Here is a 27052-nt window from a genome sequence, read left to right as displayed (position 1 = left end):
CCCGTGGTTGGTAGTAGAGTTGGAAAGTAAACCAGGGGTTCACGTTCTTGTTTCACTGGCTCCGTACCATTGGCCTCCTGCTGTTACAGAGTCGTAGGACTCTGCACTCACGTTTACGCATTCATTCGCAAACTGAGCATTCGTTCATGCAGTGGGATTTATACCTTAGGCCAGTGGTTTTCGTTCCGCTTGGACAGTAGAATCACCTGGAGCAAAAACCAAGGTTCCCAGGTAGGAGGGTGCTTTGATTCACCTTTACCTGGACATCAGTGTTTTTCTTAAGAGTCCCAGGTGATCTGCGGAAGTGACGGGGTTGAGCACCGCCGTGGCAGACTTGGCTGGTCCTAAGTAGTGTGGTGGGCAAGTGGAGGTGTTCCCTTGGCTGGGTGGTAAGTGCTCTGACGGGATGCCCGTGGGCACCCACCTCCTCTCCTGTACCACTCCTGTTGCAGAAGGACCTTGGACAGCCCACGCTAGCTGGATCTGGCTCCTGTAGAGTTGGGAGGGGGATAACACCATAGTGATCAGGCGTCTGCCTCGGCTGTCCGCTGCCTCTGTGCCTCTTCTCTGAGACTAGTTGTAATGGGGCCAGTTAGCTCTTCCATCCCCCCTTCAGAGTGTCAGTCACTTGTCTTGGAGACAGCCTCATGGAGCCAGGTGCTTTTCTGGGGATTCAAAGAAAAGAAAGATGAAGTCTCCATCAGGAGGGACCCTCCGTGCACAGGGGAGGTGTTTTTTGATATTAGTATAAAGCAAGGTTGCACTGACTATTTAATGCTGGGATTCAAAAATCAGTTCTCCTGGAAACCCTTGCTGTTTGCTTTTTCAAAGATTTAATAGTATGGCCGTCAGGACGTCATCAATGTTTAAAGTGCCTTGTTGGGCTCTCCTGGTCCTCCTGCCATGAAGGGGCTGCGTTCTAAGGGTGGGCTTGTGAGGTGGAGCCACAGGGAGGAAGCTGGGACTGAATACGAATGAGAGCTGGACTAGTGACACCATCTGAGGTCACCACACACCTGAGGCTTCTTTTTCAAATAAAAAGGAGCAATGTCTTACTTCCCAACGTAAGTCAAAACCTGACTCTGTTCCATTCTTGGGCCTCACAAGCTTTCATTGAGTATAGCAAAAGGAAGATGGGAAGAAACTTGTACCCGTTACCACCTGACATCCGCCTGAGTGCCAGCTGGCCGGCGATGCTGCTAAGAGCTGGGACTCCTAGTGTGGAACCTACAGACAGTGGCATCGCAGGACAAACCAGCAGACGGGCTCATGACAGGAACGCCCCAAAGCTGCCTGAGCTGACCCCACTTCTGGTGTGGGAAAGCTGTGCTCAGGGGGTGGCCCCTGTCCAAATGCTGCTGGGGGCTGGTGACCGGGGCAAGCCATGGCCAGAACACGAGACCTCTGTGCTTTGTAAGAGGGCCTGATGTCAGGGAAGAGAGATGGTCCCTTAATGGTTTTAATTACAATTCACATCAAGCGAGATGATGTTTTGATGGTTCTAATGACGGTTTCAGGCCATCAGTACACTTTTAAGTCCTATTGTCTTGAAGCAATTTCTGAACATGTGAAGAAACCCCTACAAAACAGAGGGGCCTCCCCAGGGATGGCGACTGTTGCACAGCTAAGAGGAGGCCTGAGGGCGCATGAGCAGAGTGGCCAGGGACCCTCATCCCCAGCACAGTGGTGGCTCCATGGATGCTCTGTGGCATCCCAGGGAAGGAAGGAAGGAAGGGAGGATGGGAGGGAGGGAGGGTGGGCAGGCGGGCAGCAGTTCAGGAGGGCCAAGGAAAGGGCCTCCCACCTGGGCCGGGTGTGGAATTGACACTGAGTAACACACCTGTGCAGGTGGACTCCGTGAGCAAGGCAAGGGGGAGAGGGTGGGGGACAAGGAGAGCATCCCCAGGGGAAGAGACCAAGACTGCATCCTGAGAAGTAGGTTTTCTCAGTTGCTCTTGCCGGGGTGAAGCTGATCATACCGCAGGTTCTCCCCAGAGCCAGTGACAATGCGGACGGCTGACTCGGAGGGAGCACAGGACTTGCACTTGGCGTTTTCATCTGCGTTATCTTGTTTAGTCCATAAGGTGTGTGCTATTGTCCCTGTGTTCCAGCCAAGGAAACTGAGACACAGCCCTATTAAATGGCTCCCACCAGGTCATGCAGCTAACAGGTGACAGAGCTGGCTGTGGACCGAAGCAAGCTGCCTGCAGTTTACCCCGAACTGCAAACCTCTTCTGAAGGTTGAAAGCTGAACACACTCCCAGAACCTCCCAAGGGAAGGGAAGGGATGAGCTGGGAAGATGAACAGTGCTGCCCAGGAGAGGCTTGGGGAAGGGTAGCTGAGGGGCCATAGAGCCTTGGAAGACGGTCACTGAACTGCTCTGACCTAACACAGCACTGGGCAGGGTGAGCCGGCTGAGACGTAGCACCCTGGAAGTCTGGCCCTCAGCATCCTGCACTGTAATTGCTCAACTCCAGGTACAGGATGGGGCATGGCAGGCTTGCCAGTAAAGAGAACGGGGAGGGCTTAGGGCTCACCTCACTCATCCTTGAGGCTTGTCTCACAGAGCCTGTGCCAGCTCAGGCCAGGCAAGAACTGTGCCTCCTTCCCTGCTTGTCCCACCCCCTACCCTGGTCCCTGTGAGCCCTCCAGGAAGAAGAGTGGGACGGTGTGAGAAGAGCAGAAGCCCTCCCCCCACCCCAGCCACAAAGATCTGCTCATGCAAAGTGAGTCCAGGAGCTGTCAGAGGAGCAGGGTTTTCTCTGGGGGGTGGGTGTTCCCCCTCTTAGCCCAAGCTCTGCCGTACAAGAAGCAGATGTCTTGTTCTAATCTTCAAGTGGGATGATTCCTGGACACTGCCATTAGCTAGTTTTCTTAACATGAAGAGACAGCTGCTTAGTGGCTATTTCTATGTGGCTGAACTCACTCAGTAGAGCAGCTTTCCCCCCTGGAGAACAAGAAAATGATAAGCAAGCATAAATCACACTAAAAGGAACGGGCCCTCATCATGAGTCATTAGGACACATGCCACATTGGCGAGCAGATGAAAAACCTTTGATGAAGACCAGTTGTAAAAGCACAAGCTAATGCTGAAGAAATGCATCATGGTGACTTGAAAGTGTAATGTATGCATGCTCTCGCTTTCTGTCTTAAAAAAAAATGCAATAAATGTCAAGAGTGGTCAAAAATCATCTCCCGTGCTGGACCTTGCAGGGAGAGGTTCAGGGAAGGTTGGGTTTGGAAGGATACTTCTAATCAGTGACTCCTAAGCATAGTTAGGCACGATATTTCCAGACTGGCATCAGGAATGTGAACCACAGTTCTAAACAGGTATGTCCTGCTATGTGACAATGGCTATAGCAGAGCGTCCTTCGAGCACGTATCAGAGAATGGATAAACAATCATGCAGAGATATTCCAACGAAGGGACCATGAAGTTGCAAGTGCCAGCTTTGTCCCTTGCTACAAGCAGCAGGAGGCAGTGTGCCAGGGCTAAGGCATCAGCTCTGCACCCAGGCAACCTGCTCAGTGTCGCTGTTCTACCACTCCATAGCTGTGTGACTGTGGTGGTTAATTTAGGTGTCAACTTGACTGGGTTAAGGGACCCAAGAAAGCAGGTAAAGCTTCATGTGTGGTTGTATTCATGAGGAGGGTATTTCTGGAAGAGATCAGCATTTGAATTGGTGAACTGAGTAAGAAAGATCCCCACCTTACCCAATGTGGGTGGCCACCATCCAGTCAGTCGAGGGCCTGGATAGAACAAAAATGCAGAGAAAAAGCAGATTCACTCACTTTCCCTTCTGGATCCAGGACACTCGTCTTCCCCTGCTCTTGGTTGGACATCGGAACTCCAGGTTCTCCAGCCCTTAGACTCTGGACTCCCAGGTCCTCAGGACTTTGGCCGCAGATGTAGTTACATCAGCAGCTCCCTTGGTGTTCAGGCCTTTAGACTTGGACTGTACTGTGCCACCAGCTTCCCTGGTTTTCCAGCTTGCAGACAGCATATCACGGGCCTTCTTATTCTTCATAATTTTATGAGCCAGTTCCCATAATACATCCTCTCCCATCCATCCCATCCATCCATCCATCCCATCTATTCATTATCCATCCATCTTATCTATCCATCATCCATCCAATCCATTCATCTCATCCATCTATCCATCCTGTCCATCCATCCATCCCACCATCCATCCATCCTTCCAATCCATTCATCTCATCTATCCCATCCATCCAATCCATTCATCCCATCCATCATCCATTCCATCCATCCAATCTATCCATCCCGTCCAATCCATCCATCCATTCTATTCTATCCTATCCATCCATCCATCTATCCTATCCATCCCATCCACCCATACTATCTATCCATTCATCCTATCAATCCCATCCATTCATTCATCCATCTATCCCGTCTATCCATCCATCCCATTCATTCATCTATCCCATCCATTCATTCCATCCATTCATTCCATCCATTGCATACATCCCATCTATCCATCCATCCATCCAGTCTATCCATCCATCCCATTCATTCATCTATCCCATCTATTCATTCCATCCATTGCATACATCCCATCTATCCATCCATCCATTCTATCTATCCCATCCATTCATCGCATCCATTGCATCCATCCCATCCATCCATCTTTCCTGTTGGTTCTGTTTCTCTGGAGAATTTTGACCTTGGGAAGTTCTTTAACTTCCTTAAGCCTGCTTCCTCAACTAAATAAAGAATAATGATCACGCTACCCGCTCTCTGGACAGCTTTCTTTGATTGCAGGCGATACAAATGCACACTGCTGACCTAAGCAGAGCAGGAAGGTTTAGGAAGGAACTAGAGGAAAGCACGACGAACCAGATCTCAGAAAAGTCAGGGACAAGGACACTTGGGGATCTTGGAAAAAGAACCAGTGGACATGCTCAGAAGGATCTACCAAGGACTGTCCTTGTGTCATCAGGTCATGTCCCTGACCCTTCGCCAGAAGAGAATAAGCCACTTTGATGTTAGCCAGTGAGAAGGGCAGAGTTTGTATTCCCAGAAGAAGGAAGCAAGAATGTTCTGAGGATTAATTAACATCATGTGTAAAGTTCTTAGCACCATGCCTAATACATCGTAAGGGCCGAAAAATCAGCAGTTGTATATTAACAATTATAAATTGGAACGGCTGATAGCAGATCAATAATGTAAACTATTCCAGATAAAAAGCTAATGATGCATACACAAGAATGAGTGCAATTAAAATTAGAAATATGAATAAGATCGTTGGACTGCATCAGTGTCAATATCGTGGTTGTGAAATTACACTGGAGGCTTGCAAAATCTTCCCCCTGGAGGAAACTGAGCAAGATAGACAGATTTTCTCTTTGTTAATAACCACATGTCAATCTACAATGGTCTCAACAAAGATTTCAGTTAGCAATGAAAAGCTAATGACGGCTTCAAAATCCCAGGAAGTGTTTGTCCCTATTGCGGTTCATTGTTTTAATTCCTAGCCCACAAAAAATAATCAGAAAAATATTGTTTATAAGTAAGAGTCTTAATGGCTTAAAAATTATATTTAAATGCTTGAAAGAAACTTAAGATACAATAAAAGAGGCCAGGTCAGAATATTTCCCTCCTAAAAATGTTTATTATTGGACATATGATAAACTTGACTACACACACACACACACACACACACACACACACACACTCCTGCCCTCTCAATAGACATATGAACAAAATGTCAGCCTGGTTTGTCCCCAGTGGTTTATCTTGGAGAGCACTGTTTGTTCTCAAATCTTATCTTTAAATGTTAGTTTATTTAAGTAAAGGTGGGTCCCAGCGAGTGTCAGCTCTGGAGGGATAGTTGTTAGGCTTCTTGAGGCCTTGAGTCCCTGTTTATATATTCTGGGATTATGCTGGGGCAGAGACCTCATACGGGGACTTTGAAGGGCCTTGCGGTCAGTATGCCCTGGCTTGCAGCGTTCTGTGGTGGTCCCGATGGGTTGGAGCCTTGCCTGGGGGAAGGGGAATCTAGCCATGCACCGCGTTTTTGCTTGCTTTTTTTTTTCCCTTTCCTTTTCTTCTAGTCAGTGTTTATCAGCGGCCTACTTACTGTGCATGAGTCCCTGTGCTAAGTAGTGAGTTCTCCCTTTAAGAAATTTGCAGTTTGATAGAGGACCATGGTGTGTGCTCCAATTATGACCATCAGGGAAGTGGGTCTGTGTGTCTCATGCATGTAACAAAATGCTAGATGAACTCAAGAAGAAAAGCAATTTCAGCCATGAACCCTAAATCGGAATTTCTGCCGTTTAAATCGCATTTCAGGCAGGGGCTGCTTGCTGGGGTCCGTTTTCTTTCTTCTTTTATTTAGAATCTAGAATTTTATTTTATTTTTTATTATACTTTAAGTTCTGGGGTACATGTGCAGAGTATGCAGATTTGTTACATAGGTGTACACATGCCATGATTGTTTGCTGCATCCATCACCCTGTCATCTGCATTTCTCCTAATGCTGTCCCTTCCCTATGCCCCCACCCCCTGCTATCCCTCCCCTACCCCTCCACCCCCGGACAGGCCCCAATATGTGATGTTCCCCTCCCTGTGTCCATGTGTTCTTATTGTTCAACACCCACTTATGAGTGAGAACATGCAGTGTGTGGTTTTCTGATTTTGTGTCAGTTTGCTGAGAATGATGCTTTCTGGCTTTATCCATGTCCCTGCAAAGGTCATGAACTCATCCTTTTTTATGGCTGAATAGTATTCCATGGTGTGTATGTGCCACGTTTTCTTTATCCAGTCTATCATTGATGGGCATTCTCTAAGGCACTTTTGCTATGTTGCAAGACCTCTGCTTCCCCTCACGGATATAAATGCGCTCCCGCCACCACCAACCCCCACCTAGGCTTCCCTCTTTGTGGTCTAGAGGTCGTGGAGAGTAGAGTGCATTGGATTCTATTGGTGTTAGGTGTGTGGCTAGATTTTAGGAAGGGAAATTGATTACAGAATAAAAAGTATCTTCCAGAGTTAATTAGAAAGAGAAGATGGGAACATTTTAGCCTAGAGGAGGCAAGGCAGGAGAAACACAAGCTGTGTGGTCTCAGGCAGAGTACTTAATGTGTCTGTGCCTCAGTTTCCACCAACTGTAAAGTAGGGATGATAATTTGACTCTATAGATGGTTCTGGAAATGAAATAGGTAAATACTTGCAACGGCCAGACACGGTAGCTCACACCTGTAATCCCAGCCCTTCAGAAGGCTGAGCTGGGTGTATCACTTGAGGTCAGGAGTTCAAGACCAGCCTGACCAACATCGCAAAACCCCATCTCTACTTAAAATACAAAAATTAGCCAGTTGTCTATAGTCCCAGCTATTCAGGAGGCTGAGGCAGGAGAATCATTTGAACCCGGGAGGCGGAGGTTGCAGTGAGCGGAGACCACACCACTGCACTCCAACCTAGATGACAGAGACTCTGTCTCAAAAAGTAAATAAATAAACACCTGTGAGGCTCCTGAAGCAATACCCAGCTTATCGTATGCATTCGATAATTGTCAAGAATACAGAAATGTGTTTGCTTGTTGCCCCTGTCAGATAGCAGAGACATCTGTTTGGCCACCAAGGGTGAGAACACACAAGTGAGAAGCCAATGAAGGGCAATCACAGCTCTAAAACAAAGTTGCGTTGCCTCCAGAGGTGGCAAAGGTCTGTGTTTGGGAGGCCCAACCATGACTTGGTGGCAGCTGTGTGTCCTGCTTGAGAGTCAGAAGCCTAAGGAGAGACAGAAATTGTTGTTTATTACATGCCAGGCTCTGTGCTAAGTGCCCTCATGTCAGGGGCAGAGACCTTGCAAGTTTTGTTCATTTCTGAGTTCATTTGTTCATTCCAAGTACCTAGATACGTTCCTGGAACATGAAGTCGGCGTCACCCTGGAAAGAATACATGAATTACGGCCTTTAATTCTTCCTACTACCCAGTGGTGCAAAGGAGGTACGACTGCCACACTCAGTCTGCAGATGAGGACACTGACCCTAGAGAAGGAAGTTATGTCAGCAATGGGCTAATTGCTCATTGCAAATGAGTTAATTTCAGCAATGAGCTCTGCCACTGGCAGGTGAAGAGCCAGGGACTTGAACCCACATCTGACACCTTCTCCAGCAATCTGCCACCAGCACTGCTGCCTTCATGACCCACAGGTACCATTCTGATTCTGCAGTCTTCATTTTGAAGACATGGCAAAGTTTAAAGAGCATCTCGTGCCGTCATTGGCTCGTGGAGCCACAGGATCACAGGAGGCAGGCTTCATTTTTATTTCTTGGTGTTTTAGTGAGTGACTTGAGAGAGAGGGAGGGGAAGTTATGGCCATTGTGAGCTGACTCTATTATCTGTTTGTTGCAACCATGCTGATTTGAGAGGTATTTTCAGAGTCACATATTCATTATTCATGGCTGACATTTTTACTGTTACCAAAAACTCGATAACAGCGAAGAATTCCTGGTTGATGCGTTAAGTCTCAAGATTGGCGCCCAGCCCTGTCTTAAATGATTCACTCTTTCCTTTGGCTGTGGAAAGCCATCGGGCCCTTATGACGCAGGGCCAGAAAGCACGTGAGTTTCTCAGCTTCCAGTCCTGAGCTGGGCACTGGGATTGCCCCTACGTCACAGATGGCAGCCTCTCTCCTAAATATCTAACAATGATTGTTGAATGGACGAGGGTTTCCAAGCTCCTGCTACTGCCGTGATTCAAGAGTGAAATGTGGTTAGCGGCTCTGCTGCTGGGAAATTGAGTGGAACTGGAACTCTTTTGTCTCGGAAGAAGGGTGAGAAGAGTTAATATTACACACAAGCATTTTATACGGTGATATTTTCAAACTCTCCCCAAAGGCAGTAATGTTTAAATAAGCACGCATTTGATTCTCCTTCAGTTTTCTCGCAGTGACCTTTACATATCAGTAAAGTTGATTTAAGATAGATACACTAAGATCGACACAGAAAGGATTTTCTTGGAAACCACTCCCAGGTATTTTACAGGATAATTGGAGTTATTTTCCAACAAGAAGTAATTTTATACAATTTTGAAGCCATTTTCATTTAAATAACAAGTGAGATTTCTTCTTTCCTGTCTGTAGATAAATAAAAGTTTAAGGAGCTGTTGGGCTGAAACTATGGCGTTTGATAGATACAGACGTAGAATCATGTTGTCTGCTAACAGGGATAGTTTGACTTCCGCTCTTCATACTTGGATGCCTTTTCTTTCTTTCTCTTGCCTGATTTCCCTGTCAAGAACTTCCAATACTATCCTGAATAGGAGTGGTGAGAGAGGGCATCCTTGTCTTGTGCCAGTTTTCAAGAGGAATGCTTCCAGCTTTTGCCTATTCGGTATAATGTTGGCTGTGGGTTTGTCATAGATGGCTCTTATTATCTTGAGGTATGTTCCTTCAATAGCTAGTTTATTGAGAGTTTTTAACATGAGGGGGTGTTGAATTTTATCTAAAGCCTTTTTTGCATCTCTTGAAATGATCATGTGGTTTTTGTCCTTAGTTCTGTTTATGTGACAAATCACATTTATTGTTCTGCATGTGTTAAACCAACCTTGCATCCCGGGGATGAAGCCTACTTGATGGTGCTGGATAAACTTTTTGATGTGCTGCTGGATTCTGTTTGATAGTATTTCGTTGAGGATTTTTGCATCGGTGTTCATCAAGGAGAGTGGCCTGAAGTTTGCCTTTTCTGTTGTGTCTCTGCCAGGTTTTGGTGTGTAAATCACGGATGGCTGGATATTCGTAGTTCATCTTGGGTTGTCTGTGGCTATTTTCCTGAAGATAAAACTATCAAATCTGGGCATTTTACAACAGGTTCAAAATAAATTGGAGAGTTAAGTAATCACTCATAACTTTACATCCATAGATCACTGTCTTTTCATCCTTCTCCCAGTTTCTGAGAAAAGGGTTATCTTTTTGTCCCCAATGCCATTTGATTACCTGTGTTTTAGGTCCTATTTATTCCTGTCTTTCTCCTTAAGAATGCAAGGGTTCTGTGTCCCTCATTATCTTCTTTGTCTTTACCATTTCCTAGGCCATTCCCCATGTATTCCTTCCTTTCCACTTCTCAGTGTGCTCTGATGTCTCCACCATTTAAAAAAAAAAAAAAGTCTATCCCGTTATCTTCTCTCGCTCTCTGTCTGTCTAGCTATATGTCCATCCATCCATCCCCAAATGTTCTCCTTTATCCTGTAGCCAAACCGTACACCACTGTAGGCCCTGCAGCCCTCTCACTTCATCCATTCATCCATACCCTCTCCTGTCACCTCTCCTCCCCATGACCTGTGCTTTTGGACATCCCAAAAAAGGGCCACTTTCTTGCCAAATCCAATGCTTTCTTCTCAATCCACTTCCTCCTTTTCAACTGACACTGCCATTCATGCTCCCCTTGAGAAGCCCCCTGCCCTGACTCCCACGATAACTTTTTCCTGGTGCTCCCTCCCTCTCCAGTGGCAAATCCCCTTCACTGCCTTCCCTTCCTCCTTCTAAGTGTAGGTGGATGCTAGGGTGCCTCGTCCTTGGCCCTGGGGTCTGGACTGTGGCCCTGGCTTCCTCTGGGACCTATCTTCCACACCCATCAATTCCAAAGGCAGTTCCTCTAGCCTTGACCTCCTGCCCATTGCCCAGCCTTTCAGGGATATCCCCCTATCTTCCAAAGCCAACCTCTCCTAATGGGAGCTCCTGGTCTCCTCCCAGCCTCTGTAGTGGGCTGCAGTTCCCAATTGTACACATTCCCTTCTGGGGCGGACAAGACCCCCTCCTTTCATCATCTGGGATTAGTCTAAGTTCTATGTTCTTCAGCATCTCTGGGGAATGTGCCTTCTTCTTCCCTGCCTTGCTGCAGGTTCACCTCAGGTCCCACCTATGTTATTTGTCTCCTCAGTGACCTTTCAGTAACATCCTGCCACCAGTTTGTCTTACAGAGATGAGTACCCTTTCCAAAGCACAAACTGGAGCATGCCACTGTGATGCTCACTCTCCCTTGAGGGTTCCCTGAGGCTGGTGAGATGTCCTGGTGCCTTCAGGTAGTTCCTGTGTCTCTGTGTCTGCCCCAGCCTTGCTGTTTGCATTTGCTCCTGCTTGCCATCTTCCCTCTCCTTGGTGCAAGCCCCTCCCCTCATCACGAAGCCTAGGCTTCACCTCTGTGAAATGACTCCCCATCGTCAAACATGGCCGGATGTTGACATCTCCCTGTCTCTGCTCATCCTGTTCTTTTGTCTGGAATGTTGTCATCCCCTTTGCTTGGTAAATGTCTACTCATTTTCTAATGTACAACTCCAGTATCATTTTCTCTTAAAGCTTTTCCTGTTCAATTTCTAGTTCCCCCCATCCCTGTCCCCACTCAAAAGAGCATTTTCCATCCTCTTTCATTTCATACAACTTTACATCTCTCTTTATCATAGCATGTGTACTTCATTAGATCTATTAATAGGTCTGCTTATACTAACAGAGGATGAGCTCCCTGAGATTTGACATTTAGTGTCTTCTTTCTGTGTCCCCAGCACCACACCTATGAATTAATAGATGTCAGTATGTACTGATTGAATTGAACTTTAAGTAACACTTTCCCGCTGAAGGAACAGGATTGGGTCCTGTTAGTTGGCATCTCTAGTCTAAACTTTCCACCGTGTCTACCATGATCCCCCAACAGACAGATAGTCAGAGTTTGCTGGAAATGCCTAAGCCCATTCTGACATTTCTCATTCCTGAGCTCCCCCTTCTCTGCTGCTCTGGAGTCTGTAGCCCCTTTCTCGCCATCTGTACCTTCTCCTCTTTTTCCATACAGGCTGTGGTTGCCTTCAAATACAGCCAGTACACTGCGTGGTCACAGACCTGCGTGTGCCCTTCGGCTGGTTTTCCCTGTCTGTCTGATCTCTCAGAATTTTGTATGAACCAGATGAAGGCAGAGGCTGGTCGTTTGCTTCCCTTGCTTACAACTCATGTTGGATTCATACTTTGCCCGTAGTTGTACATCAGAAACTTGATGAGTTGTTTAGATATCTTAGATTTCACTGCCAAGTATTCAAGACCATCAAACCCACAGTTTTATGGCTAAATCCATGTGCTCTAATCACAAAATTGCCAAAACATGAGTAGGCAGTCTGGAAATGACTAGAATTTGAGAAACGGAAACCTTCTGCCCCCAGTCTGATCCAGTTGGTATGATGTACTCCCCCAGATTTTTATAGCGATGCAAAGCTTTTCTGAACTGATTAACTCTAGAATTGTTCAAGGCGTATAGAGGACAGTCACTGAGGTTAAGCTCCACATTCCCCACTGTGAGTGTCTGCGCCATCCCACAGCAGTCAGGAGCCCTCCTACCTCTGAAAAATAGCCGTGGTCTAGTTCCATCAAGAAAGATATCAGAAGCTGATTCCATTTGGCTGGTTCTCTAAAATGACTAGATATTTGCATATAAGCCCCTACAAAGCAGAGTATTCTGTCTCATTAGTATTCTACTCAGACAGGAGCCATCTACAAAAATACCACTTTTATCCCCACAAAAAGTCAGTAAAAATGTGTTCACCTTGAAAGTGAAAAACACATCCCGTAAGTGTTTTAACTTGGCCTGAATGACCTCTTCTCTCTCTCTCTCTCTGTCTCTCTCTCACACAAACACACACACACACACACACACACACACACACACACACAGTTGCTCCCCACTGGTCGACATGGAAGATAATGTTAGTCTCTGCCCCCTGGGGAACTGAGAGAATTAAGTAAGATGCAGGAGAAGGCTTGAGAACAGAGTAGGAGATCAATAAAGCCTTGCTCTGGTTATAATTACACACTCAAAATTGATATCCATTATCATCAATTTCACTTTTATGCGGCCTAAACATCCAAGAGTCAAACACAAGACATCTGGCAAGGGCTGGCTCTTGGCATCAGCAACTTGGGGCAGGAACCTCAGGCTAAGAGTCCCCTGCAGTTGGGGCGGCCTCCATGCTGCCTGCTCAGCAGCTGCACACCCAGGAACATGGTTACGCTGGCCTGCTCCCAGCAACACGATGCAGCCATCACAGCTGCTCCGCGCACGCAGACCGGGTGAACGTCTAGAGGGAAAAAGGAAAAGGATGAAGTCATTGCTAGTTCCGTATGGGTGGATGGGTGGCCACCCCTTGGGCTTGTATTCACAAGTCTCTTGTGTCACAGCCTTGGCTGGATCATATCCCTTTCAGGGAACAGTTTTAATGTGGAGAATGGTGGAAGGTTTCCTTACACAGGATCATAAAAGTCCACAGCCCTTTGTGATGTCAAAACCAGACAGGAGGAAGAGCCAGCAAGAGCTCTTTCTCCCCAGGTCGAACCCAGAGCGAGGAGGCAGACCTGTGTCTACTTCTTTCTCCCCAAATGTGGACCTCCTCAAATCCCGAGGAGCCCAGGACCCCGGCCGTGGCTTTGTTATGTGTGTCAGAAACTCAGAGCACTTCCGTGCCTGTTCCAACTCGAATAAAGCACACTTGGTCTTCATTAAAAGGGTTTGCTCAGCCATGTCAGGGGCGATGGGGAGGACCCACTGTGGACGGGTCCAGAGGAGCCCACGCTCTGCAAAGTGCTGCCTTCGCACAATCTCACGGAAGGGAAGTAACCCTCAGACACCACCTCCATACTCCTGTCTTGGGCCAGAATTGCTTACATGTTCTTAATTTGCCCTCATTTTGCCTTGATTTTGAAAGTCTTTGGGGAATTTCAACGGAATGAGCCTGTTTAGTGTTTACTGCTGAACCATAAATACACCTCTATTCCCTGCTTGTAGAGAAGCCTGAGGAGTAAACGTCTGATTTTACAAAATAGTAAGTTAGGGTTCCTTAAAATGTCAAGGGTGCTTTAAAGTATGTTTTTACAACTTGACAGAGTCTGGGGAGAAAAGAGGCTGAAAACTAAAGTGTTAGGATCTGCTGCCAATTGAAAACGAATCACAAATGAAGATAAATCAGCCCTGAGCATATGATATGGAACAATGGGAAAATATTATCAGAATTGTAAAAATTGGATTTGCATGCAGCTTTTCAGAAACATGGCTTTGCCAGCATAAATTGAAAGAAGCAGACTGACTCATCTAAGAGGAGGGAAAATCAGCCTAAGATTCCAAACATGTATGTCAGGAGATGATTATTAGACGTGCTTAAAGAAAAAAGCTCTGTTTCACAAAGTGTACCCGACTAACACTTTCTTTGCTGTGAAGAATTCCACATCGCATTTATAAAATGAACTACAGATGCACTAATTTATAAGATGTACCAACTGTCAAGACCTGCAAAGTATCAATAGCACTATGAATAACACCATTTGCGAAGTATCTGCTGCTTACATTCATTCCATGCACACAGGATTTCTAATACTTGTAAATGAGGACACTGTTCAGAGCATTCACACAGCTTGCCGCAGGCCACACAGCTATTAAGTGGCAAGCTGGGGTTCAGGCTCGGTTTGCCCTGGCCTTAAACACACCTGCTTTGTCATGGCCTCAACATGTCTTATAAACAGAAAATTGAACATTGGCCCAATAGAGGCATCCTGCTTGTTGGGAGGAAGAGACTTAGCCCCAGAGAGAAATGTTGCCAGTTTGAGCACAAGTCACAATTTCTCAGGTGGAAGGAAGCAATTTACTGAATGACATTTTTAAGAAGTCAGTTTTATTTTTCTGGTTACAATTTTTCTAACTGAGATGTGATTCATATAAAATTCACCATTTTAAGGGGTCCAATTTCAGTGGGTTCTGTTACATTCACAAGGTTGTATAGCTGTCACCATTATCTAAGTCCAAAAAGTTTCCATCCTCTCCAAAAACAACCCCCAAACCTGTTAAAGTCACTTCCTGTTCTCCGTTTGCCCATCTCTCTGAAGCTTCTGGCAAATGTTTGCCTTTACGTCTCTAGGATTGGCCTATTTTAGACATCTCGTGTAAGTGCAGTTATTACAGTACGTGTCCTCTTGTGTCTGGCTCCTTTCACTTAGCGTAAGATTTTCAGGTTCCTCCATGTCATAGCAGGTACCAGAAATCCATTGCTTTTCATAGCTGGAAGACATCCCATTGTACGGACATGCCACATTTTGTTTATCAGTTCATCTGTTACTGAGTGACATTTCAGTGGCCCTCTGGATTTTATTTCAAGGAGTTTGGCATATACCATAACAAGCAGCAGAAGGAAGGTCTTGCGCTGCAGGATCGATACCTGATGGTACGCTGCAGCAAGAAGTGAAGCTCCCCGGGGTCTTTGTGTTGTCCCCAGAATGACATGGCGTCTCCTGACCATGACTTTCCAGGCTAGTGTGCCCTTCAGGTCACTCATTCACTGAGTTCCAGCTGCTGTTTGTTCATTTCTCAAGCATGGCATCTCTTCCACCGCAGGATCACATGTGTTCTGTTCTCTGCCTGGAAGTCTCTGCCTCCAGCTCCTGCCTACCTGGTAGCTCCTTCTCCACCTTCAGGTCTCAGCCCAGATACTGAGAGAGCACAGCTGACCACCTGTCTGAAACAGGCCTGCCTAACCCTCAGTCTCTCCTTGCATTTTCTTTCTATCCCTTTAAGCTGCATCTCCTCATTTATGATTCTGCACTTGTGTTTACTCGTTTTATGTAGGTCTCCTCCACTACCCTTAATGCCATTGACAGGGACCAATTCTGCTCCTTTTACTTTGTGTCTAAGGCCCAGCTGCAGCACAGCTTAGGACAGATGTGACTTCTGTCACACTCTTAGGGGCAGATGCCCCCCAGAGCATTGCCTGTGCCTCAGTGTCCAGAGCTTAATGCGTGCCGTGGAATGAAGATTTTCAAGGATGTGCCTGCCTTGGTTGCGTAGCTCCTCTTCAGCTGGTAAAGAGTCCTCAGCTATGCACACACTGAGTGGGAGACAAGGACAGTGCTCAGACAGGTCTCCACCCTCTGGCTGGCCATCACACAGTGGACAGAGCACTTTACTGCTGAGGGCTGCGTGCACCAATGGGCAGTGTAGATGCATGCTACAGCAAGCCAGGAGGGAGCCGAGCTGACTCAGGGAAGAGCGGGGCAGATGTGTTGCCTGAGCTTGGCATGGAAGGATAGAGGAGGAGGGCAGGGGGCATGGCAGTGGACACCCAGCGATTGGGTGTCAGATCCCAGCTTGGAAGCCACACCAGCCAGAGCTCACCTAGCACCTACTCTATGGATACCACCTGCCCTTTTGGGGTGAGGCCTTCCTTTAGAAAGGGGCTAAAGTTTGATTCCCATCAGAAAATCATGAATACATAATCAGATAGCTCTAAATGAAGTGAATGGTTTGCTTTCAACCTTGCAAGGTTTTGAGAGTCTAATCTTAGAATTTGTGATCAAAAAGTTGCAAACGTGTACCATATTGTAATTCCTTAGATCCAACGGTGAAGGACTCTGTTGTAATTCTCCTTTTTAAGATGATCTTTTTTTCTCTTAGAGGAAATAATGACCTACATAAATATTGTATGCTTCAATTTCTGAAAGGAAAATATTACCCCATGCCCATTTATTTTAGAAAGGTAGGATTTGTTCCCCTGCAAACAAAAGCTTTGAGCTGCACGTCGGTCCAGACACCCCCAAGTACTTCAAAAATTTGAGGGTTGGAAATCGTGGAACAGATTTCATAAATGTAGTAGATGAAATTCTCAACCAAAAATTCACTGTCATGTCATATCTCGTAGGAAAGGCTTTATCTACACATGCCCTCTTGGTATTCTGTGCTATGGTTTCGTCTAGTAGTACATTGGTTCTTATATTCATAGATAATGGAAACAGGCTCTTTTTCCTATACGGTTTTTATTTCTGTAGTTTACGTATCTCACCTGTTACTAGAAAACATTGTTCAGTTATATGTACATGTGGTGTTGCTTGAATTAAAGATGAAAAGCTCATCTTTAACACTGACATTATTGCTGGAAGTGGTTCTTTCTTACTGCCTGCTAAAAATAATTGTTGACATAGTTTTTACTTCTTGATTTTGGTTTATTTCAGTTCCCAAGATGCCTGCTTAGTCAATGTGATCAAACTCATAGAACCTGAGGCCTAACTATTTTAGTCACTGAAACTTTCTGTCTTTTATCTCATTCTCTATGAATAATTCATCTGTCTGCACAGCCTCTGAAGCAAATCCTCTTTATATAAAAAAAAAAAAAAAAAAAAAAAAAACAGGGAAAAACATAGCAGAGCAGAATAAGTGCCCGTGAAATCTCAGGTTTGCCCTCAGAAACAGACTAAGATTTTGAGGGAGTTTCTGTTTCTTGTGACTTTTTAGCTGGCAGAGAACTATGGATTTATTTTATGAGCTGTTGCCTGGAAGAAGTAATGACATCGAGATTTAAGTGTAATACTGTACATGTTCTTGGTCTGGGTATTACATTCTGTGTTCCTGTGTTAATTTCTAGAATAGTCTATATGTTTTTTCACTTACAACTTTAAAAACTGAATTTTATGGTGATATTTACAGTACACAACATGCAGTTATGGGATGCATATAGAGTAAAATGGTTACCATATGGGTTTAGAACTTAAGCTCTCGGGATTTCATTTATTTATTTATTTGATTTTGTCTCTTTGTGTGAGATGGAGTTTCACTCTTGTCTCCCAGGCTGAGTGCAATGGCACGATCTTGGCTCACTGCAATCTTTGCTATTCCTGCCTCAGCCTCCCAGTAGCTAGGATTTTACAGGCGTGAGGAGTGTGTCACCATGCCTGGCTAATTTTCATATTTTTAGTAGAAACGGGGTTTCACCATGTTGGCCCGGCTGGTCTTGAACTCCTGACCTCAGGTCATCTGCCCACATTGGTCTCCCAAAATGTTGGGATTACAGGCGTGAGCCAGGATTTGATTTAAAATACGATGGTAGGGAGAGTTCTGAAACACTTTATTTACACAGTGCATATATTCCTAAAAAGGAATGAGAGTTGCATTTTTACAAATAACCATTTTAATGATTTTTTTAAAGGAATGCTTTGGATAATTATTTTATGTGGGTAACTTACCCTTGCTCTGTTTTCTTCCATACTATTGCAGGGCCAATACTTTCACCCATTCTTTTATCATTCATCCCTAATTCAGTCAACAGTGTATCACTCCTGAGTTCAGTGCACTGCGCTGGGCCCTGGTGAGAGCACAGGATGACACGCCCTGATCTTTATATCATCCTAGCTCTTCCCAAGCTCCCCGTCACTCTAGGGCAGGAGACAGGGTGTACATTAGAGTTCTTTTGAATGGGGCCCCTGAAGCTGTGCAGTGCTTAACCTGGACCATGATGTGCAATGGGCTGATTGACAGCATGTGGTTAGGAACGTTTTGATTTTTATTCAGGCTTTACCTGTAACCAAATATTATTTGAGTGGCACAGCCAAAATAATAAGGATCACGGCCCAGTATAAAGATGAAAACCAAGTAGAAAGGAAAGGGATGGAGGAGGACAAAAATATATTAAGATACTATAGATAAGAAATGTTTTGAAAGCAAAACTTTGCTGAAGTGTTTCTGGTGAAGATATCTGGGATTTGCTTCAAAATAATTCAGTGAGAGGAAGGGGGAAAGGGGACTGCCGTAGATGAAATGAGATCGACCCTTAGTTAATGAGAGTTGAACTGGGGTGATGGGTATAGGGGAGTCCCCTCTATTTTTCTGATAATAGAATAATAGAAGTCCTCTCTATTTCTCTATTATTTGAAAATATTCAAATTAATTTTAAATTGCCAGGCTAGCAAACACACAAAAGATTTCCATAGAGTTCCAACAGCCAAGGCAAAGAATAAAATAAGGGGTTATGTATCTCATCATCCAGAAAAGGGAACAGCAGTTTTGAAGAAAATATCTGAATTAGATGTGTCACGAGGGTATTTATTTGAAGAGTGCCAGAAAACGTGTCAATTAATGCAGAAGCATCTGGGGGAATGGGGCAAGGGGTTGCGGGCGAGGCTGGCCCAGGCAGAGAGGAATGCCTTATCACTGACGTTGTTTAGAATGGGCAATGCATGGTGACGATCAAAAGCAGGTGGCCTCCGGTCAGCTCTGTGTTGTTTTAGATTCTCTGCAGGCAATGCCACACTGCCTGCCCATGCCCAGGGTGGACGGCTCCTGTTACCCCCTTCTTCCGGGAGGTGGCCCTGCCCCTTGGCTGTGGTGCTGCCCACAGAGGTTTCTCCATCCTTGGAGATCTGGTAGTTCCTTTGTGGGCTTCTTCTTGCAGGTGCTTTTTCCTGTGAGTTCTCCTTCCTGCCGGTGCTCTTTCCTGAAGGTGTTCCTTTCTGTGAGTGTTCCTTCCTAAGGATGCTCCTTCCTGCAGGTGCTCCTTCCTGAGGGTGCTCCTTCCTGCAGGTGCTCCTTCCTGAGGGTGCTCCTTCCTGCAGGTGCTCCTTCCTAAGGATGCTCCTTCCTGCAGGTGCTCCTTCCTGAGGGTGCTCCTTCCTGCAAGTGCTCCTTCCTGAGGGTGCTCCTTCCTGAGGGTGCTCCTTCCTGTGGGTGCTCCTTCCTGTGGGTGCTTCTTCCTGTGAGTGCTCCTTCCTGTGAGTGCTTCTTCAGCTCCCCGCCACCCATGGGGCCTTGCTCTCTTTCCTTTCCACACTCCCACGTGGTATCCACATCTGTGTCCCAGCCTCTGATTTATCTGGAGTTCCAGATCAGTCTGGCAATTTCCAGAAACCAGGCCATACTGAACAGTCCTACAGGCATCTGAGACTCAGCAAATCCCAGCCTGAGCTCACAGGTTTACTCTCCTGCTCCCCACTTATCCCAGGGGCTTCCCCATCAAAGGCCCTGGCATCTCCATCTGACCAGTGGCCCCAGCCAGACACCCTAGAGATGCAGGGTCTGCCCTGGCCATCCCCAGGGCAGCAGGCCCGTTGATGCCACCTGGGCCCAGCTCTGGGTAACCTGGATAACCTTCCTTTTCTGTCTCCACGGTCACTCACTGGGCTGAGCTCCAGCATCCCCTGGCTTCTTTGCTCTGGAGTGAGGACATTCCCTTCTGACTCACAAATGTGTTCTTCCTCCTTCCCAGCTGGTGACCTGTCCCTTTCAGGTTGGAACCCAAAGCCCTGGCACAGCCTCAGTGCCCACCCGGGATGCCCTGTCCAACCCAGCTCTGCCTTTCTGTCAGCCAGGCCCTGGGCTGCCCTCGCCTTGGCTCCCCCAGCCCCTTGGTGTGGCCAGGTCCTGTGCAGCTCACAGTACAGTCACCCCCTCTTCTGTGTGTTCCCCTGACCCAGATCCCTGTGTCCCCGACACCTGCCCTCTTGCTTACCCAGCCAGTTGCCAGGTCCTGTGATTTGACCCTTTTGTTCCTGACGCCACCACCCTTGCAGAACATGGCCATTATGTTTCATAGAAACTGACGGTTTGTAAGCAGATTTGTAGACTATGGAACCCTTTCTTCCCTTGAAATCTGGAGCAGAAAGTGGGAGGAGACCAGAAAGGGACTAGGAGGCTGGGGAAGGAGACACGCCTCCTGGCGGCCTCTGCTGAGCATGGCTGGGCTGGATGGTGTGCCGCTGCTGTCTTTCCAACAGTCCCGGGAGATAGCTAGAGCCCGCCTCACCGATGCAGACACACTCCTTCGGCAAGTTCAAGTCCCTTAAGGAAGGCCAGAAGGCCAGCGAGGGCCGAGCCAGGACTTACACCCAAGGGGCCAACTGGGAGCCCTATGGTCACGCCCCCCTGCTCTCATCACTCCTGAGGGCAGAGCCAGGACTCAAACCTCAGGGGCCCAACTCGGAGCCCAGTAGTCCACGCTCCCCTCTTCCTGTCATTCTCCAGATGTGTCCTCTCTGGTCCTGGAGTGGCCACACTGCTGCTTCTATTGTGCTGCTGTCTCGAGGCAACAGAGCCTCCTGTGACACACCCAGGCCTGAGGTTCACCCTGTAGCTAAGCCCACTCTCCCTCAAGGCAGTGGTCACCATCAGGCCAGGCCCCTCCCTGGTGGGGGGGCAGCTTCCCGATGGTCACCTGAGGCAGATGCCACAGAACAGGAGGTGCCTGGGCTCCCAGGGTGGCTTCAACCTGCAGTAGCCTGGCCTGACTCAGTGACCTGTGAGGAGCCTGGCCTTGTGTGCAATGTGGAGATTACCCTTTCCACCCCTCTTCCAGCTCCCCCGACTCTTCCACCTCCTCCCCTGTGCATCCAGTCTTAGTCCCAGGAGGCCTGCCTTGATTCCCGACCTGCAGCGTCAGTCCCAGGAGGCCTGCCTCAGTTCCTACCTGCAGCGTCAGTCCCAGGAGGCCTGCTTTGATTCCTGACCTGCAGCGTCAGTCCCAGGAGGCCTGCCTCGGTTCCTACCTGCAGCGTGATGCCCGGTTCATGCCACATTACGATTTGTAGGTCTCTCCATGTGCTCCTTCGACCCTGAGATGGGGGACTGCTTGGCACCTCAACCATCCCCGGTAGCAGGCAGGCTTTCCTTGGTTATTGCCTGGTGTGAGTGTTGGCCTTAGCCCTCCTCCCTCCTTTCGGAGTTAACTCCTGTTTTCCGGATCACTGGCCCAGCACCATTCTTGCCTCTCCACCTCCTCACACAGATAGATGGAGGGAAATACAAACCTGCACTTTCAGGGCTGAGCATCCAGATAGGCCGACACCGTCGGGATGAGTGTGTTTCTGTTTCTCGCCAGGCAAGTTCTCAGTTCAGTGCTGCATCACATCCCTCTCTGTGTGTCCTCCACTGTGCCCAGCTCATTACTGGGCAGAGCAGGCACATGGTAAGTAACGAAGGAGTCATCTTGTTGAACTAGAAATGTTGTCACTGATCTGTTTTCTTTTCTTTTTCTTTTTCTTTTTTTTTTTTTGGAGACGTTGTTTCACTCTTGTTACCCAGGCTGGAGTGCAATGGTGCAATCTCGGCTCACTGCAACCTCTGCCCCCTGGGTTCAGGCAATTTTCCTGCCTCAGCCTCCTGAGTAGCTGGGATTACAGGCACGCGCCACCATGCCCAGCTAAGTTTTTGTATTTTTAGTAGAGACGGGGTTTCACCATGTTGACCAGGATGGTCTCGATCTCTTGACCTCGTGATCCACCCGCCTCAGCCTCCCAAAGTGCTGGGATTACAGGCGTGAGCCACCGCGCCCGGCCCACTGATCTGTTTTCTAAACCAGTGTTTGGATATCAGATGCACCGTTAATCTGCATTTGTATATTTGAGATTTGGCAACAGGAATCTAACTGGCTTTCAAACAAAAAGCACTGAGCTGCTTTATGTCTGCTTAAAGAATACTTACAAGTTTTTATTAACATATGCAATTTTAATTGTAATTACTATTATTAATTTTCTTATTACAAATGCAGCCCACGATGATTACATAAAAAATAAGCATACGTAAGCCAAGAGGATAAAAAGAGAGATGACGCAGAATCTCATCCCATTTTGGCACGCTTCCTTCCCATCTCTTTTCTGACATGCTTGAACTTCTGCCTGGTGGTTTTCTTTGTATAGGAATGGTATGCCTGCCCATGAGCCAGAGAATTTCTGTACTCAGCCTACTATGTGTTATCAGCTTCTTCATTACTTTCCTTGGGAGGAGTAGATACAGCCAGCTTATGCGGTCTTTACTGTAAAATAGCTGCGTGTTTATTCTCCCATCATACACACGCAAAGATAACAATGATATATTTCCCCTTCCTTAATCTCTTCTCTTTTCCTTTATAGAACCTTAGGGGATACGGAGTTATGTATACGAAGGATCATAAAACACCAAGTGCAATGTAAACACAGTTGCCACTCACTCCTTTATCTATTAGTGTAAATCACAGACCGCTTCTACAGTAAGAGAAGCACATTTCCAATTCAGGTGGGACTCACCTGAAAATGTCCAAGTGGCGGGAGTCCCCTCATTAGAAACATGTGGTTCTACTTCCCTCCTATTGATTAGGACATTTGGTTCACAAGTGTTCGATAATTGCAGAGAAAGCCCACGAGATGGTTGAGGCTTTTGGAGGCCCAGGCTCCATCTGCCTTCTGTCTCCTGCAGAGCATGTCTGTCTCCAGCCTCTCCCTCCTTCCTAGCTCCCATGCAGTCCACGACACAGGATCCTTAACACTATGCTCCCTTTCCGCAGTGCCTACCCAAACCATGTGGGCCCTGCCGTGCCTCTCTACCTTTCTATCTCTTTCTCCACTCCTCGTGCCTGCTGGTTCTTTTAGTCTTTGTTTTTTGACAGAGTTTTGCTCTTGTTTTCCAGGCTGGAGTGCAATGGCACAATCTCAGCTCACTGCAACCTCTGCCTCCAAGGCTCAAGCAATTCTCCTGCCTCAGTCTCCTAAATAGCTGGGATTATAGGAGCCCACAATGACACCCAGCTAATTTTGTGTTTTTAGTAGTGACAGGGTTTCCTCCATGTTGGTCAGGCTGGTCTCAAACTCCTGATCTCAGGTGATCCACCCGCCTCGGCCTCCCAGAGTGCTGGGATTACAGGTGTGAGCCACTGCACCTGGCCAGGGCCCACTGGTTCTTATCCCTCTCACTGCTACTTGTGCTCCCTCCCCCGCAGCAGGGCCTTGTCTGGAGCTGACTTGATGTGGACTCCACTGTATCCGGCACGCACCCTCAGCTTCTCCCTGGTTCTGCGACAAGTCTCCTCTAGCATCCTCTGTGTCACTCCTCGGGGTCCTCTCCTGCCTCTTCGGAACTGCGTCTCCTCCACTCGGGTCTGAAATGCTGGCACTCTCTGGGTTCTGCCCTTGGTTATTCTTCTCCTGCACACCCTGGGCCATGGGGACCCACCCGTGAACTCCCACCTCTTCACTAATGAAGTCCAAGTGCACATCTCCCACAAACACCTGTCCCCAGAGCCCAGGCCCAGGCCCCTTGAATTGACTGTGGCAGGGGACACTTTCCGCCTGGATGTCTTCCATGTGTACCCCAAATGTAGCAGGAACATATCGAGGTGCCACATCTTTCCCCCACAGACTCTCCCGACTGCCCCCGCCCTTCCTCCCTCTGCCTCCATCCGTGACCCCACTCACCCACTCACTCCTCTTTGCTCCCATCTTGTGGAATTTATATCCTAAATATTTTTAATATTCCTTCTCTTCCTCCCTAGTCCTACATTGTTTGTCTAGTCCCAGCCTCCTCATGTTGCCCTGGGCTACAGTAAGAGCCACCTAACTATATGATAGGCCATCTTCACGAGTCACTCGTTTTGCTGCACACGTGCCAGCTGAGGATGTATTTATTGGACTATAAGAGAAAAAGAGTGATGAAAGGTTGATATCTGAGATGCTGGCCTTAGGAGTTGAAGGGACAGTGCAGGTGTTAGCTGAGGAGGAGGAGAACACAGAGACAGCAGATTGCTTGGCTCCATTTGGGGTTTTTTGATGGTGCTGGTGAATGTATCATTTGCCTATTGCTGCTCTAAAAAAATTGCTACAAACTTGATGGCTTCAAACATCAACTTACTGTCGTGCCGTTCTGGAGGTCAGAAGTCCAAAATCAGTCTCACTAGGATACGGGCAGGGTGTCGGTGGGGCTGTGTTCCTTCTGGAGGCTCTGGGGGAAATCCCATTTACTTGACTTTTTTTTAGCTTCTAGAGGTTGTCAGCATGCCCTGGTTCTTGACCTCATCCTCCGTTTTCAAAGCCAGCAATGTGGCACCTTCTAATTTCTCTTTCTGACTCTGACCCGTCTGCCTGTCTCTCTTATAAGGACCTTTGTGGTTACGTTCGGTCTACCCAGATAATCTCCTTCACCTCCAGCTCCTTCATGTAATCACATCAGCAGAGTCCTTTTGCTAAATGAAGTGATGGATTCACAGGTTCCAGAAATTAGGATGTGTACGTCTTTGGGGAGGCCAGCATTCAGCCCGTCACAGGAAACAATGGGGTGAGGGACACTCATCTCCAGAGTTGCTTTCAGTCATATGAAGTTTGCGGTATCTTTTGGACATTCAGGTAGAGATGTCAGAAAGGCAATTAGTTATTCTAGAATTCAGGGCTGAGAAAGAACAGCTGGGGATCAAAAGAATCTACATTGAGACTAGACTGAGTCACCTAAAGAGAGAAGACATGGAAGACAAGTGGGTCCTGGACCAATCCCATTCATCCTTTTGTGTCTCCTCCACAGCCCAGCACGCTGAGGTCAGAAAGAGGAGGAGGTGCCAACAGAGAGCAGCTGCCCCGAGGCAGGAAGGAGCTCAGGACCTAACGCATTGCCAGGAGGAGAGAGTAGTGGGCTGGCCTTGTAGCACTGTGGGGAGAATAAGATCAGGAAAAGAACCTGTCTTTCCATTTGAGCAGAGTGGGTAATGGGTGACCTTGGTGGCAGCCCTGTTGGTAAACACAGGAGTCCCGCAGCAGGGCCAGGAGAGGATGGAAGGTAAGGAAGGCAGCACGTCACGACCAGTCATGGGAGGGGAGTGGCTACGGACCGCGCAGTAGCTAGAATTACGGACAATGGCAGTTTCACTGAAAAGATAGCTATCGTTAAGACATTTGTATGGTGTAAGGGACCCAGTAGCTTGGACTCCTTTTTTTTTTTTTTCCTACTAATCTATTTCTGTTGCATTATTTCCTCCCTCCTAAGACTTCAAAGTTCCTGAGAAGACAGCAGTATAATAAAAACCCTGGGGAAAGGAAGACAAATGTGCCAACACAGAGAAGAAAAAATATACTGAATAAATCTCTCGCAAACTTTAATCTTAGTGGACTGTACTATTCTAGCAAACCTCAGACTCTAGTGGATTGAAGAAATTATTTTTTAAACTAAAGCTATTAAAGTGCAAGTGTATATATATTTACAGTATATGGCAAGCAAAAGTCAACAGGGGACTCAGAAAATGCTTCCATTTACACAATAATACAATGAAGTAGTCCCTTTAAGTTGATGTCTTACATTCATAATATGTTTTTACGTTGTTGAAATTTAACTTATAACCTTCTAAAGTATAAGCTTTTATAATTTACATAGGACACAATCCCCTTAGATTTAATGTATGTCCTTGCTTAACATAAAGGTAGAGGGAAAAAAACTCTAAGGGATAAGATTGCAATAGTTAATTAAACATTTTTAACTTACAGATATTAAAACATCCAAATCAAGGGCAAATAGCAAGCAATCTACTGGAAAAAATATTGGCAGCATAAATATAGTGAATATAGTGATGAGCTTTTACAAATCAGGAAGCAAAAGACGCTCACACTGAATTTAAAAAGGGCTTAAGACAATCATGAAGAAAGTATAAATGACTAACGAGTATGTGAGAAAACATTCCACTTGATTTACACTTAAATGCCAATTCAAATGAGGTGGTATTTCTCGTCTATCAGACTGGCAAAGATTTTAAAAACTACAATTCAGTTTTGATGGGGTTTCAGGAAAGTGGGTGGATTCTTATAGTTTGGAAGAGTGGAAGTGTATATACCCTTTGGCAGAGCAGTTTAGAAATGAATATTAAGAATATTAAACATACAGCATTCAACTCAGCAGCTTCACATCACAGATTTACCCTCAGGAAAGTATAATGTATCCCAAGGCATACACAAAAGTATATTTGTTGTAGTGCAATCATGATAGGCATTGAAGATGTTTTATAGGCTAACTGCCAAGAGCAGTGTTAGGTGCAGGGAACAGAAGTGTGAGGGGTGGGTATAAACAGATCCAGTCCCTGACCCCCACTATGAATGTACCCTGCATCTGAGGTACAGATAAATAATTTGGCCATATGAGCCCAGCGCCATGAGTGCTTTGGAGGCTGAAAGATCACACAGAGAAGGAACCTGCCCTGGACTCCGTAAGACAGGAAAGTGGGGGGTACCACGAGAAGGCTTCCTGGAGAAAGTTGTAGCTCAGCCACAATGAAAGGATCAGTAAGAATTAGCCACGTATAAAGGACAGACAAGAATTGGCCAGGCCAAGGATATGGACTGACACATTACGGGGGAAACAGTGCACAACCCAGAAGGCACCTCCATGGGGGCACCGGAGTGGACAGCAGCCAGGTCATGAGGGCCTTGAGAGTCTTCAACAGAAAGTGCAGAAGCATGACATCAATAAGAGATTACCAGTCATGCCTCAGAGCATTTACTGGAATAGGGGGCCAAGCTTCACCTGAACCC

At 46.8% G+C, this 27052-nt stretch overlaps 3 protein-coding genes across 24 annotated transcripts in view; 2 read left to right on the top strand and 1 right to left on the bottom strand.

Annotated features, from left to right (window-relative positions):
* Positions 1-27052, top strand: part of ADAM12 (ADAM metallopeptidase domain 12) — a 377960-nt gene that overhangs the window by 136998 nt on the left and 213910 nt on the right. The gene's annotated exons all lie outside the window — the stretch shown is intronic.
* LOC118146429 (uncharacterized) lies at positions 18717-20778 on the bottom strand. Of its 3 annotated transcripts, none has more exons than XR_013525185.1 (2): positions 20254-20778; positions 18717-19672 (listed from the first exon to the last, which is right to left on the bottom strand). XR_013525185.1 is itself a non-coding variant. In XM_035269463.3 (2 exons), the coding sequence occupies exons 1-2, from the start codon at positions 20323-20325 to the stop codon at positions 19033-19035; spliced, it is 675 nt and encodes a 224-aa protein (XP_035125354.1). In that variant the 5' UTR covers positions 20326-20778. The 3 variants fall into 3 exon arrangements, 2 of the variants coding, with proteins under 2 accessions (XP_035125354.1, XP_035125355.1); XM_035269463.3 differs by having other exon boundaries at positions 19033-19635; XM_035269464.3 differs by having other exon boundaries at positions 19033-19617.
* LOC144578777 (uncharacterized) lies at positions 20550-25787 on the top strand. Of its 19 annotated transcripts, none has more exons than XM_078346740.1 (5): positions 20550-21039; positions 21560-21705; positions 24645-24821; positions 25062-25313; positions 25521-25755. In XM_078346740.1, exons 1-3 carry the CDS (start codon positions 20550-20552, stop codon positions 24705-24707), a joined length of 699 nt encoding a protein of 232 aa, XP_078202866.1. In that variant the 3' UTR covers positions 24708-24821; positions 25062-25313; positions 25521-25755. The 19 variants fall into 19 exon arrangements, 17 of the variants coding, with proteins under 17 accessions (XP_078202866.1, XP_078202869.1, XP_078202873.1 ...); XM_078346743.1 differs by having other exon boundaries at positions 21619-21705; positions 25521-25752; XM_078346747.1 differs by lacking the exon at positions 24645-24821 and adding an exon at positions 23494-23647 and having other exon boundaries at positions 21619-21705; positions 25521-25751.

Source organism: Callithrix jacchus, chromosome 12 (assembly GCF_049354715.1).
Source record: "Callithrix jacchus isolate 240 chromosome 12, calJac240_pri, whole genome shotgun sequence".
In the NCBI taxonomy this organism is placed as follows: domain Eukaryota; kingdom Metazoa; phylum Chordata; class Mammalia; order Primates; family Cebidae; genus Callithrix; species Callithrix jacchus.
The sequence above is the reverse complement of the archived record's forward strand: the minus strand, read 5'-3'. Positions and strand labels throughout refer to the sequence as shown.

Excerpts from the sequence above, each read along its gene's own strand:
- LOC118146429 (XM_035269463.3), bottom strand. The coding sequence starts at position 20,325 with ATGGCCATGTTCTGCAAGGGTGGTGGCGTCAGGAACAAAAGGGTCAAA. Across the intron at positions 19,636-20,253 it reads AGGACCTGGCAACTGGCTGG|ACTGATCTGGAACTCCAGAT; the intron begins GTAAGCAAGAGG and ends GGAAATTGCCAG.
- LOC144578777 (XM_078346737.1), top strand. The coding sequence starts at position 20,550 with ATGCAGACACACTCCTTCGGCAAGTTCAAGTCCCTTAAGGAAGGCCAG. Across the intron at positions 21,040-21,559 it reads CTGGCCTGACTCAGTGACCT|GGCTGAGCATCCAGATAGGC; the intron begins GTGAGGAGCCTG and ends CTGCACTTTCAG. Across the intron at positions 21,706-25,520 it reads CTGGGCAGAGCAGGCACATG|ACTTCAAAGTTCCTGAGAAG; the intron begins GTAAGTAACGAA and ends CTCCCTCCTAAG.